At 37.3% G+C, this 13276-nt stretch overlaps 1 protein-coding gene across 4 annotated transcripts in view; it reads left to right on the top strand.

Annotated features, from left to right (window-relative positions):
* Nucleotides 1–12240, top strand: part of si:dkeyp-9d4.3 (caskin-2) — a 41078-nt gene extending 28838 nt beyond the window's left edge. Inside the window, exons 11-22 of one of the 4 annotated variants that reach the window (XM_043241569.1) lie at nucleotides 1512–1751; nucleotides 2979–3080; nucleotides 3388–3584; nucleotides 3695–3776; nucleotides 4137–4246; nucleotides 5092–5202; nucleotides 5598–5699; nucleotides 6005–6143; nucleotides 6512–7467; nucleotides 8540–9173; nucleotides 9467–10283; nucleotides 10395–12240. In XM_043241569.1, coding sequence (XP_043097504.1) covers nucleotides 1512–1751; nucleotides 2979–3080; nucleotides 3388–3584; nucleotides 3695–3776; nucleotides 4137–4246; nucleotides 5092–5202; nucleotides 5598–5699; nucleotides 6005–6143; nucleotides 6512–7467; nucleotides 8540–9173; nucleotides 9467–10283; nucleotides 10395–10491 — 3587 coding nt within the window. In that variant the 3' untranslated portion in view covers nucleotides 10492–12240. Of the gene's footprint in view, nucleotides 1–1511; nucleotides 1752–2978; nucleotides 3081–3384; nucleotides 3585–3694; nucleotides 3777–4136; nucleotides 4247–5091; nucleotides 5203–5597; nucleotides 5700–6004; nucleotides 6144–6511; nucleotides 7468–8539; nucleotides 9174–9466; nucleotides 10284–10394 lie in introns of all 4 variants that reach the window. The other 3 variants (XM_043241560.1, XM_043241583.1, XM_043241578.1) reach the window with 3 other exon arrangements.
* The last annotated feature ends 1036 nt before the right edge of the window (nucleotides 12241–13276 follow it).

Genomic DNA, 13276 nt, shown 5'->3' with positions numbered 1-13276 from the left:
GACAAACAGGGCAGATGAGAGTGGCTCATCTATCTGTCACTGTTCGGTCATCTCTGAGACCACCTGCACCATCGTTTCATGCCCCCATTTATTTTCCTTCAACTCACATCAGTGAATTCTCGCTTTTGCGCAACTGCACACATGCAAACAGGTTTTCACACATTCATACATGCAGATCAGCGGCGGCTGCTGCTTCTCGGAGGTGAAGAAGCAACATCACTTATCGGCGTCAGAATATGCATTCAGATTTACATTTTTTATTCTAGCGGCCGTAATTTGTTATGCATATTTCTCAAACTACTACTCATCCAATGCCATGGGTTGTGCCTTTGAGGCTGTGTTGCGCTGGCGGGGATACGGTCCATTAAAGAGAAGCTGGTCTTTTAGGCAAAACGTAAAAATACAGTAATTAAGAAATAGGGCTGCACGATTAAACATACCTTAAAAAAATGGCTAAATGTGATTATTAAATCTAAAATGTTGCGACTGAATTAAATATATATGCACTGCAGGTTACATGTGAGCAGCTCATGATTCAGGGTTTTTTAGTTTCTCGAAGTGGCTCAGATTTCAGTAACTGCTTATCTACATTCATCCCTGCATATGCTCTGAGTTTGGGTTGCTTGCTGTGCAATTATTTATATGAGATATTATACACTTTAAAATGGGTAATAATTGATAACTATTAGGATTAGGGATGTAGAATAAGGTTATGTAGAATAAAGTATTAATATGTGCTTAATTAGCATTAATAAACGGATAATATTTATAATAATAGTATAACCTGTTTACCACCAATTTGATTGGCAAATTACTATTTTGATTTTCTTTTTACAAAAAAAATATCGTAATAGTAATACATCTTACTTTAATATTAATTAATTAAGACAACTACTGCTACTAATTATTATTATTATAGTCATATTTATGTAATTGCAAAATTTCTGGCTAAATTGTGCAGTCAATATTTGCACCATTAAAATCTGTGGTACAGTTATGTGCCATAGACTCCTAGCGGGGCTCTATGGGCTTGCTTGGTTTTATTTTCGTTTTTTATTTCGTTTGTTCGTTTTAACATTTTTTCTTCAATATTGAAACATGCCAATATTGAATCGTAATATATTTTGATTGATGTACATAGGCCACACTCCAACACACTTCCGGTCTCCATTACCTTCCTTTTTCACGCATGAATGTAGTCTGCATGCGTAGCACGTAGATCAGCTATAAATATGTTTTTTGGCGGGAATGCATTGCAAGTATACTGTATGCTGTGGAAATAGTATGCATGAGTAGTTTTTTTTTTTTATTTTGTTTTCTAAACTTAAGCGTACATATAAGTTTTTTTTTTACCTTGCATGTTAACTTACAGGGTAAAGTTAAGCTCAACAATAGAGTTAGACATTTTTGCTTGAACATGTTTTGTTTTGTGTTTCCTTTCCTGTTTTTTTGTTGTTGTTCTTGTTGTTGTTGTTTGTGTTTTTTTGGTGTTGCCGTTCTGTTGTACCCAGGTCCCTCAACCCAACAGTATCTTAAGATACAGATCCGTCCGCCAGCAATTGGTTCAGTTGTCATGGTGAACGGTGACTCCTCCCACATTTTTTCCCTGCCCCTCACTCCCCTTCCCCCTCCTACCCAGCCCCTTACCCATCAGCCCCTCTTCACCTCATTTGGCTATAATATGCCTACCTGCAGCACATTTGGGTATGAACCAGCCTCCTCCTGCTCAGAGGAGCCACAAAAAGAGACAGGTATAAACACACACTTAACACAGTCAGAAAAACACACACTTTTACCCATCATGAGTGTATCATATCATACACCTGGCTTTTTTTTTTATTCTTTAAACTTCATGAGCATAGTAAAATGATTCTGAATGTTTTTGGAAAACTTGGATGTGAAAAGATTTGTGTGAATCTGACTAAACCTATCAAGAGCATTTCCAGGTCATATTTCAACTCAAGAAAAAAGTTTTAAATAATATTTAGCATGGAGAAAAATATTTTTTAATCACTGTGACATTATTTTTATGTCAGTTAAGGAACTTTCTCCCCGATTCTCTTTAACATTATAGTGAAAAAATATAATAATTTGAAGAGGCATATATTATTCAGCATTTTATGTGTTTTATGTATTCTTTATAAATTTTATATTTTACTTTATATTATGTATTCATTTTAATTACTGTTTAAACGTTTAGGGTTGCTAAGATTTTATAGGTAAATACAAATGTGTAATTTGTGAAATTGATGATAGTTAAAACTTTTATGATGTTGCAAAAATTAATAATAAACACTATTTGTTTGAACCTTCTATTCATCAAAGAAACCTGCAGCAATATGAATAATAATGAATATTTCTTGGGCAGTAAATCAAAATATTAGAATGATTTCTGAAGGATTATGCGACACTGAAGACTGATGATGCAAAAAATTCTGATTTGACATCACAGGAATGAATTGCTCAGTAATATGTTAGCATATAAATAACTGAAATTGTAAAAATAATTCATTATATTACTGTATTTTATAGCACTTAATGCAGTATGCATAACAGATTTCTTTCAAATTGTTTAAATTGTTATTTTTTTAACAATGATATATTGTTTGTGGGACACTGTTTTAATTATTTTAATTCATTATAAGTTTTAGTTATGAATATTAACACTTTTCTGCAAATTAATTATTACGGTAATAAGGATCTTTTTGTTTCCGTACTACACGGAAAGTTCTTGGAGTTGTCTAATTCTTTAAGGGGTCTGAATAGTTTTACATAATGTATTTGAAAACATAACATATATTTTCATCAGCAAGGCTCTCAGATTACTGACGGACATGCTACAGTCCATTTAAACTGCCCTAAATGATCCCTTTGCTATCTGCTCCCTCGGTGTGCATCTGTGGTCGCCAATTAGGGGTTTTCAAAGTAATGTTTGTATTCTTACATCACTGTGTTTGTGTGCTTCTGATATCTTTCAGGCTCAAGGGGATCTGTTTCCAGCCCTCATGGTTCTCCAACCCTTAGCGGCCAGCAGAGTGGAGCTAACGAGGAGATTTGGGTGCTGAGGAAACCTTTAGCTGGTAATTTTTTTATTTGAGAGTTGAGTTGACATGCTATGTGTTATCTAACAAGTTTTTTAATTGTACATATTATGTTCGAAGCAATGTTTTACCATGGCCCTAAATTGCATTTTATTTTTACAACAGAAAATAATCCAAAAAACTTTACTGTATGCGTTCATATAAATTAAAAAATATGGTAATGTTATTTTTCAGCATTTTTGGAATAGCTCATGTTTCTCTTTAAAGTTGTTAAAGCAGATATATGCACAAACATGGACATACTCAACGTTTTTTTTCTTGCATGATGACTTGTGTCTGCCAGCAGGGGGCAGTGTTGGCAGTATGGGCAGCACAGGCAGTCTGACCAGTGGACGTTCATCTGCTAGCGGACAAAGCAGCAACGCCAACGCTCACCTCACCAACTCACCTGTGCCCGTGCCAACCACCCCCACGCACTCACCCGGGTTGAACACACATGGCCTCAACGTCCCGGGACTGCATGCTCAGGCAGAGGGCGTGAAGGTGGGGCGCACACGAAGCCCAAAGATGCACACAAGGACAGACGTGTCTGTCTCTCTCTTTATTTCTCACGTTACTGATCATGTGTGTGTGCATTTGTGTGTGTGTTTTAGCTGTTGGCCACGGTGCTGTCCCAGTCAGCCAAAGCAAAAGAACATCTTATGGACCAATCTCAGTCTTTAGATCCTAATTCAGGTACTGCGATATATGTATATATATATTAATATATATACACCAGTATTCTCAGGAACTTTTTTTTCTAAGAAATTTGAGTTACTTTTGAACATGTAATGGTGTTTAGGTAGGGAATGTGTGAAACAAGTTAAAAAGCAAAACTATCTATCTATCTATCTATCTATCTATCTATCTATCTATCTATCTATCTATCTATCTATCTATCTATCTGTCTACCTATCTATCTATCTGTCTGTCTAGGATTTATCCATGTCTCATTTGTATTTTATATGTCCATACTCATAAGCCCAAGTCATAATAGTAAAAATATGAAATGTAATTTTTTTTGTTTTTGTTTTACATTTAAATTTTTCTCCATAGTGTCTTCTCAGCGCACTCAGAGTGCATCTGCTGTCCCACGTCAGCAAAGGAAGAAACCCTTTGTGGATCCATTGCTGCAGAGGAAAGACGAAGCTTCAGCTGAGAGCAAGGCAAGCGTGCGTGTGTGTGTGTGTGTGTGTATGTGTGTGTGGTGGACCCAATTTGTTTATGTGAATTATAAATTGTCTATATTTCTCATTTGGGTGGTCATATATATATATATATATATATATATATATATATATATATATATATATATATATATATATATATATATTATATTATTTTTTTTTTTTTTATTTATTTATTTATTTTTTTTTTTTTTTTTTTTGAGAATGAATATTGTAAAACATTAGGTTATTCACTTTGAAACATACAATACTTTCCATATGTTTGTATGAATTTTAAATGTCTTTAAAATAAGTCTCCTATGCTGACCGAAGCATTAAACAATATTGTGAAATATTATTAAAACTTGAAGTAACTGTATTAGTATTTGTTGCTTTTTAAGGATTCCTTTACCAATATAAAGTTTAAAAGTGCATTTATTTAAAATGTAAATCTTTAACATTAATATCATAAATGTTGTAACATTTATGTTGCAACGTCTTTACTCTCACTTTTGGTCAATTAATGCAATGCATATCTGTGAATAAAGGTATGATTACTATATTCATATGTTAGGGTTTATATCAATGTATTTTAAAGAATGTATCCCACAGTAAAGCTACGGTATTGCCATGATACCTTTTGGTCAGTGAAGTAAGATTTTGAAGCAAGGATGTTATTTGCTGCCACACAGTGGTTACAGTGTGTACTGCCTGACACACTTTGATAACATATCTGGACTGAAACATGAATCTATCAAAGGAATATCTGAATTATTGATACATTTCTGTCTTTCCGTGCCATGTGTGTGTGTGTGTGTGTGTGTGTGTGTGTTTGTGTGTTTCAGAGCTCAGAGGCTGTTGTTGAATGGCTCACTAGTGCACAGCTGCAGTTCTACACAACAAACTTTCTCACTGCTGGTTATGACCTGCAAACCATAAGCAGAATGACACCAGAGGTAATGTGAAAGTCTTTCAAAGTATTAACATGATAGATTTCTTTATTCTGTTAAAGACAGAATAAATGTTGCATCCTGTAACTAATATATATATATATATATATATATATATATATATATATATATATATATATATATATATACATACATATACATATATACGGAAGACGTCTTTCTGGTTTTCGCACATTTAATATGCAAAGTGGCCCCAAAAAGTATTTTGACACTTTCAACACGAAATTTTATTATGACATAAATTATTTAAAGAGTGACTTTACATTATAGGTACAGTCAGAATAGTAAAATACATAATACATTTTGGCAAATAGTTTTTCTAACTGCTTATATCAGGTTTGAGATTTCATAAGCTGTGTGTATGTGTGTGCTCCCCACAGGACCTCACTGCTATTGGAGTGACAAAACCAGGGCACAGGAAGAAAATGCTTTCGGAGATCAGCAAAATAAACATCCCAGACTGGATACCTCAAGAGAAACCTGTAAGAAATCTGGAATTCAAAATATAATAAAATAAAAAGGAAATTCTATAGAAAGCTTTATTATATTGAGAATATGTGGATTATTTTTTGGTCTCTAATCAAATATGTGCATTTATATTGCTAATCATATTTCTAATCAAATATATCAATTCATTTAAAGCTATATTAATGAATATGATTATCAGGTATTACATGAACTTCATGCTCAGTAGTTTGCAGATTATACAGTATGTATATACACACATGTACAATTTTATGTGATATGTGATGTGAAATGTGAACTTGCTCTTTCTTCCATCTTATAGTCAAATCTGGCTGAGTGGCTGTCAGCAATTGGTCTCAATCAATACTACCAGACATTGGTTCAGAACGGCTATGACAATATGGACTTCATTAGTGATATTACCCTGGAGGACCTAAAAGAGATCGGCATCACTAAACTAGGCATGTATACTACACATACTTATGTTAATATTTAGAATTTATGTAGGAAAGACTGGCATGAATGATCACCAGAATATTGTGTTTTGGATAGAGGCATGTTGGTGCGTCAACTACATTTTGCTACTACAGTAAACAAATGGTCAGAAATGTCATGATGAATAGGAGAATTTGAATACTCCAAAGCATAGATGTTAAGTTAGTTAGATTTCAGATTTTCTTTTATCAGCTCTTGTCTTAAACCACATTAAGGTGCCAGTGATGCTATTCCAATAATTCATGCTGGTCTTTTCAGAAGGGAAAAGCTTACAGGTTAAAATTAACAGACAAAAATAATAACTTTCCACCTCTGCCTTTTCTTTCCCACCAAGGACACCAAAAGAAGTTGATGTTAGCTGTCAAACGACTGAGCGAATCTCCAGAAGCAGACATTGTCACCATAGAGAGACAGTTAGAAGAAAGCACAGATTCAAAACAATCATTAGAAACCAGCACAGAACCAGATGAGAACTCTGTCCCCTCTGTTCGAATACGTAAAAAATCAGAGGGGCGTTCGGAGGGGCGTAGCTCTCCCCGGCACAGCACTCAAGGGAGGGGCATACAAAGAGCTAATGCCCCTCCTCCTCTGAAGAAACCCAGTTCAATTGAAAGTCCCACCCCAACACCTCCACACACCCCTACTAAAGGCAGAACTTCATCTTCTGCTTCAAATTCTCCTTCACACATTTCTTCCTCCCCACTAAAAACACAGAGCAGGGCTAGAGGGATTTGCGACTCTCCGCGTTCGCATGCTCACCCTCGTACTGTCCCTTTACTTTGCCTACCACCTGAGGGAGAAACTGAAGAGGGCAATAGTCAAACTCTGCCCCAGCCAAGACGTGGACATTCCATTGTTACTGATGCTGAGCATGACTTACCCATGCCAGACTCCTCTGTGAAATATGCCACACTAGGTGGACACAGGGTTACACCCAGCAGCTCTTCGAGAGCCTCTAGTGAAACTCTTGACATTAACAGTGTCAATCGCAGTCAGTCATTCGCTACAGCTCGGCCGCGCAGACGGACTCGTCCTCCAACTCCACCAAAACGTTCATGCTCTTCAATTTCCACTGGTAACCTGACTGACGAGGTTGCAGCAGATGATGCGAGGTCTAGTGAAAATAGGGCTAACAGTTTGCTGCTCAATGTAACATACAGGGAGCGCAGACGTAGTGACTGTGGCATTGCCTCTGAAAAAACTTCATCTGGGGGCAGCGTAAGAGACATTGCTGCCATGCTTGAAATGTCCAATCTTGGAAACAGTGGCAAAGGAAGTGGTTATCTGCAGGTAATTAAACTAGTTTAAGACATTGTTTTAAGCTACCATAGCTAATGGTCCATTGCTTGTTTTAAAGGGTTAGTTCACCCCAAAATGAAAATTCTGTCATTAATTACTTCCCCTTATGTAGATCTAAACCCGTAAGACCTTTGTTCATATTCAGAACACAAATTAAAATATTTTTGCTGGAATCAGAGCACTATCTGACCCTCCAGCAACACGACAACAGTTCATGTGACTGTTTTTCAGTTATTCAATTTCAGTTTTGCCACACTATGAGAATACTTTTTTTTTTGTGCAAAGAAAACAAAAATAACATAATTTACTCAACCATTCTTCTCCCCTGAGTTACAGCTTCTGCCACTTTGGAGAATACTTAAGTACATATTTGACATAATTACTGTTGTTTACGTTCGGAGGGAAAGCGTGCACATGAACTTAATAAGCGCTATTTACGCTTAGAGGAAAGCAAGTATATTTGTGATACTCTCTAAAATAGCAGAAAATGTAACTTGGGGGAGAAGGGTAAATTATGTCATTTTGAATTCTCATAGTAGCATGAAACTGAAGTTGAGCCACTGATGTAACATGCACTGTTTTACAGATATATATACTACATTTCTGGACCTGGCAAAATTTCAGTTGTGTTGCTGTGTATGGAGGATCAGATAGCTCTCCGATTTCATCAAAAATATCGTAATTTGTGTTCTGAAGATGAATGAAGATCTTACAGGTTTGGAACAAAGTAATTAATGACAGAATTTTCATTTTGCAGCGAACTAACCCTTTAACACAAAACAATGATCTTAAAGTGCAGTTTAAATCAATTTACATATTAAAATGTTGTGCATGGAAATACATGAGTTTAGTGAGGGGGGCAGGTGTTGCTCATTACCATTAACTCCACCAGCCTCATTCCCATGGCTCTCTGCCCCACCCCACTCAATACAATGAGCTTTCTTCTTAATTTTGATACATACAACATGTAACTGGATAGACAATGTAACTAGAAACTATGCAATGCATTTAAATTTACATACTGATGTCCATCACGGTTTTGATGTTTTACCTGTTCACCTAGGCAAGCCATAATCTCCTGCGGCAGAACCGTGAAGTTCTAAATTCTGATGCAGATAGTCGGCGCCGCACAATCAGTGAATTTTATGACTCTCATAAGCAGTCTGATGATGATATACAAGAGGAAGAGATGAACCGAGTCATGCAGGACTCCACACATCATAGGCCAGCACCTCGTGAAACCCAACCAGTTAAACAGGCCCCTGAACCACGTCCACGTTCCATGATCACTCATCTGGAAGCAGGAGTTTCCTCTCTGCCACAAGAGGAGTGGTCACGGATGGATGCCACAGCAACTTTGAGAAGACCACGACCACCGCATCACTCAGATGGTGAACATTTTAACCTGACAGAAACAAGTACTATAAAGCGAAGGCCTAAAGCATTGGCTCCACCACAGAGTAATGGTACTGATAAAGATGGGCCAGAGAACTTTCGGAGAAGGCCTGTATCAGAAGCTTGTGTTGGAGATGGTGGTAGGGAGGAAGAACTGCATTATGATGGCTTTGGCTCCCTTCCCAGACAAATACTAAAACCCCCAGTTTCACCTAAACCAGCAATGGCCCTTCGAAAACCAGATCCCCCAACTCCTACAAGGAGGGTTCCCTTACCTGGACCAGAAGGTCAACATAGCCCAGGTAACAATGCAGTCTATTAGTTCTATTAATTTCTCATTTCTTTTCATCTTTTGTCCTGCAAATTGGTCTGACTGTAGCAAGCTAGCATATAAACCAGTCTAGAAATTGTTCAGTGCATGAAGTTCATGGGTATTTTTTTCACAGTTGCTCAAGGAAACCAGATCTCTGCTTAGTTTGTATCTCATTTAAATAGTCAGATTGCAGCAGGCACCTTCCTGGTTAATAAATAAAAGACTATTATGAAATGATTTGAACAAGTTTTACATTATGCTTTTTTGTTTGTTTCTATATAGTGGAGATTAAAAAAGTTCCACCTCCAGTTTCTCCCAAGCCAAGTCCGCCTCCTACACTTCCCAAACCGGTAAAAATCAAACCAGTCCATACAATTGGAACTCCTGGCTCCCCTCAGGCAGATGTTCTCAGTCCATCCAGTGCCTCCTTCAGCCAAGCTCTATCTGATCAACTGGAGCATCCACCACAGACTTTGAGTCCTGTCACCCCAAAAACAGTGGATGGGAGCATGCTTTCTCCACGTGCAGCAACTTCCCCAGCACAGAGCCCACAAACTCCTCAGACACCCCAAACCCCACAAACACCCTCTACACCAGGTTCAGGATCAGCTCCAGTGAAGCCCCCAAGGTCTTCCATGGCTGGTCTCTCAGTGGACATCCCAAGCCCTTTGGAAGTAGAACTGCCTGGAATGGATGTGCAAAAGAAGCTAAGAGAGGTAGAGAAACAAAGAGAGGAAGATGACAGTAGGAGGCAAGAAAGAGTAGAGGAAGTTGGAATTGCCAGAATGGAAAGGACAGGTCTGATCCAGGTGGATCAAATGTTCCAAGGTGAACAAGGCCTGATTTCAGATACAGGGGAGGGAGCAGGACCTGTGGTAATGAGAAGGAGGAAGGTAGGTGTTGCCAGACAGACACAAGTAGAGGGTGAACCACAAGATGGAGAAGGAAACACAGAGGTGGAAAGCCAAGGTTTACTGAAGGCTGCTGAAACAGGGGGCTCTGCTTTAGGTGACATGGTACAACTCAGACTGGAGGAGACCAGTGCATCCCTGGCTGCTGCTCTGGAAGTAGTGGAGGAAAAGATTAAGAAGGATGACAGGTACACTAAACAAATAATTTTGTTCAAATCATCTTTCTTCTAGTGACTATGCTACTTGTTGAAATCTCTTCCATTCTGTCTACTCTAGTTTCTCTTTTCTTTCCTTTTAAGCTCCATTGTGGACAACAAGAGCACAGTCAACATTCTTGATGACATTGGCAGCATGTTTGATGATCTTGCGGATCAGCTGGAGGCCATGTTAGATTAAAATCCCAAAGGTATACCAGATTTCATAGGGAGTGTGACACATTTAAGCTTCTTGAAGTTTCTCAGTGAGGACCACCGGGATGTCATCTCAGAAGGATTGGATTGCTTAAAAAGGGCAAATGAATCTCTTCCATTCCAACATTAAAAGTTTAAAGGTCAAACTACAACTGAGCATCTCAAGAGAAAGCCTAATTGTTGACTAACGTTTTTCTCAAACCCCTTTCATTCTCCACCAGCCTTTCCAGCCAACCAGAGTAGGTACTAAAAGTATGTATCCTGACCTGCTGCTTCCAGAGATAAGCACAAAATTAAGTGGGACTATGTGACAAGCTTTCTAGATATTATTTAAGCAGAGAAATGCTAATACGTGTGCGTATGTGTACATGTTTGTACTAAATGTGGGGTGAGAGTTGAATATCTAAGACCAGTAAAGGTAAGTCATTTTCTCTTGACAATGATGTTAGGAGGCTGTATTATTCTTTTCCACATCTCTGCTGAGAGCTTGTCCACATGTAAAGGGGGACTTTGAATTTCACCTTGTGGTCTTCAGCTGAAAAATGTACTAAACACTTGGTTTGGACTAAATGTATGAAGAGCACAACCCCATTTATGACCCTGAAGATATTAAGACTTTTTTGGACTATTTTGTCCAAGGTTTCTTTGTTCCCTTAAAGTATAATGAAGAAAAGCTTTGGACTTGAAAAGGTATATTGTAATCTTTATGTATGTTATTATTGTTGTTGCTGTTGTTGTTGTTGTCAGTGTGTGTGAATGTTTGACTGTGTAGTGTAGTTCTTGCATTGACAAATCCCACCCTGCCCAAGGTATAATACATAGATATAGACAGAATACAGACTAAGATGCTGGAAAGAGTAGTGTATATATGACATATAGGTTATAGTTATCATTGATAGTCTAGAGTATGGAATGCATCAATATGGAATGCTACAGACACCTGCTCATTCCTAATGTGCTCTAATAAGTGTTTATGTGTGTGTTTGTTTGTGTGTTTGGAGGGGAGGTCAGTTTGAGAGTGAGAGAATTACGAAGTGTATGTTTATAGTTTGGGGAAAGAGACTGTATGTTTGTCTTCTCTTACAAAAATGTGCCATGTTTTTGGACATGGTACCATGGTATTTTTGAAGTAGCTTGGATGACCATGTTGATTCTACAGTACATGTATATTCTACTCATACAGTACTGTTGTATTACCATCTGATACCATAGTACCACCACCGTACTTTTTTGTAAGGGCTGAGTGTGTGTTAACCTCTCGGACAGTGCAATTATTCCTGTTTTGTCATGCAAACAAACAAAGGCTTGCTGACAGGAGAAGTTGCATATTCTATACAAGTGGCTAAAATTAGATAATATAAGACTATGTCATCACAAGATGTTTAAGACTACAGAGCAATATTTTTTATCCATGCACCATGTTATTAATTTTAGCTTTATAAGTGATACTTTAAAACCAGCCATCTGGGATACAACAGAACTGAATATTTTCCGACAATCATGACAATGTTGTCCTTGATTATGACCCTGCAAAGTCAATGGAAATAGATGTTGGAGTATGAAATCTTTTACAGTGTAAAACTGTGTAATAATCAGTTGTTATTTTGTGTAAACCTTCAGATGGCAAATGTGTTTGTCTGACCCTGGTGAAAAAAAAATATCATCAAAGACCTCTTCCATGTAAAAAGCATTGCGAATATGTGGAATTAATATAAATAAATTGTTATGAATATAACCACAGTGGCATCTGAGAGTTTGGTCATGCATTTTTTTTTTAATCCAGTTATGGAGTGTTATTAAACATTTAAAGTAGTTTGTGATATGCAATTCTTATCAATTCTTCTTACGCAGTTATTGTTAAAAAACAATGGAAGAATCACAATTGGCAGAAACTGCATCGGGTAAGTTTGGCCAAGCAAGAATATGTCTAACAGCCATTAAATATTAGAACAACTTTCTATTGTACTTTATTTGTGTTTTCATCATCTTGAAACAATCCTATTCAGACAAAGCAGAAACTAACACTCATTTCAATTATTATAAATTATAAATGCCTTAAATTACATATTGTGCTGAATCAAGTTACTGATTATTGATTTATTAGTGGCATGACTAAAGCTAAGTTCTTGACTTTTAATTTCTTTCTTTATCACACAGATACATTATTTCTATTTTTATGTTAGACTGCCTCCTATAGTTTTTCCATCTCTTTACAGTGTTTGGGTGACTTATCAGTTGTCTTTCAGAATTAGTTTAGAAACAAACAAAGAAACTAATAAAAACATATACATTTGCTGTATACATGAATATCTGTGTATATATAAATCTCTTCTATTTGATAAGGCTTCGTATTGCCCACTTATTGGACCCAGTCGAATGCCTTCTCTAAATCCACAAAGCACGTGTGGACTGGTTGGGCAAACTCCCATGAACCTTCCAGTACAGCAGAGGGTATAGAACTGTTCCAGTGTTCCACGACCAAGACGCATTGTTCCTCCTGGATCCGAGGTTCGACTATCGGACAAATTCTCCTCTCCAGTACCTTGGCATAGACTTTCCCGGGGAATCTGAGAAGTGTGAACCCCTATATTTGGAGCACACCCTCCGGTCCCCCTTCTTAAACAGAGGAACCACCACCCCTGTCTGCCTCCACGTGATGCTGCATAGGACAGGTTGTGCATTTAAGCTAAGGCATAGACAGCTTGTGCAATTGAAAGTGAAAATAGAAATGGTTGCATATACAAAAAAAAAGAAATCAGCTTACTCTAGAC

The sequence above is a fragment of the Puntigrus tetrazona genome, chromosome 1 (assembly GCF_018831695.1).
Source record: "Puntigrus tetrazona isolate hp1 chromosome 1, ASM1883169v1, whole genome shotgun sequence".
In the NCBI taxonomy this organism is placed as follows: Eukaryota; Metazoa; Chordata; class Actinopteri; order Cypriniformes; family Cyprinidae; genus Puntigrus; species Puntigrus tetrazona.
The sequence above is the reverse complement of the archived record's forward strand: the minus strand, read 5'-3'. Positions and strand labels throughout refer to the sequence as shown.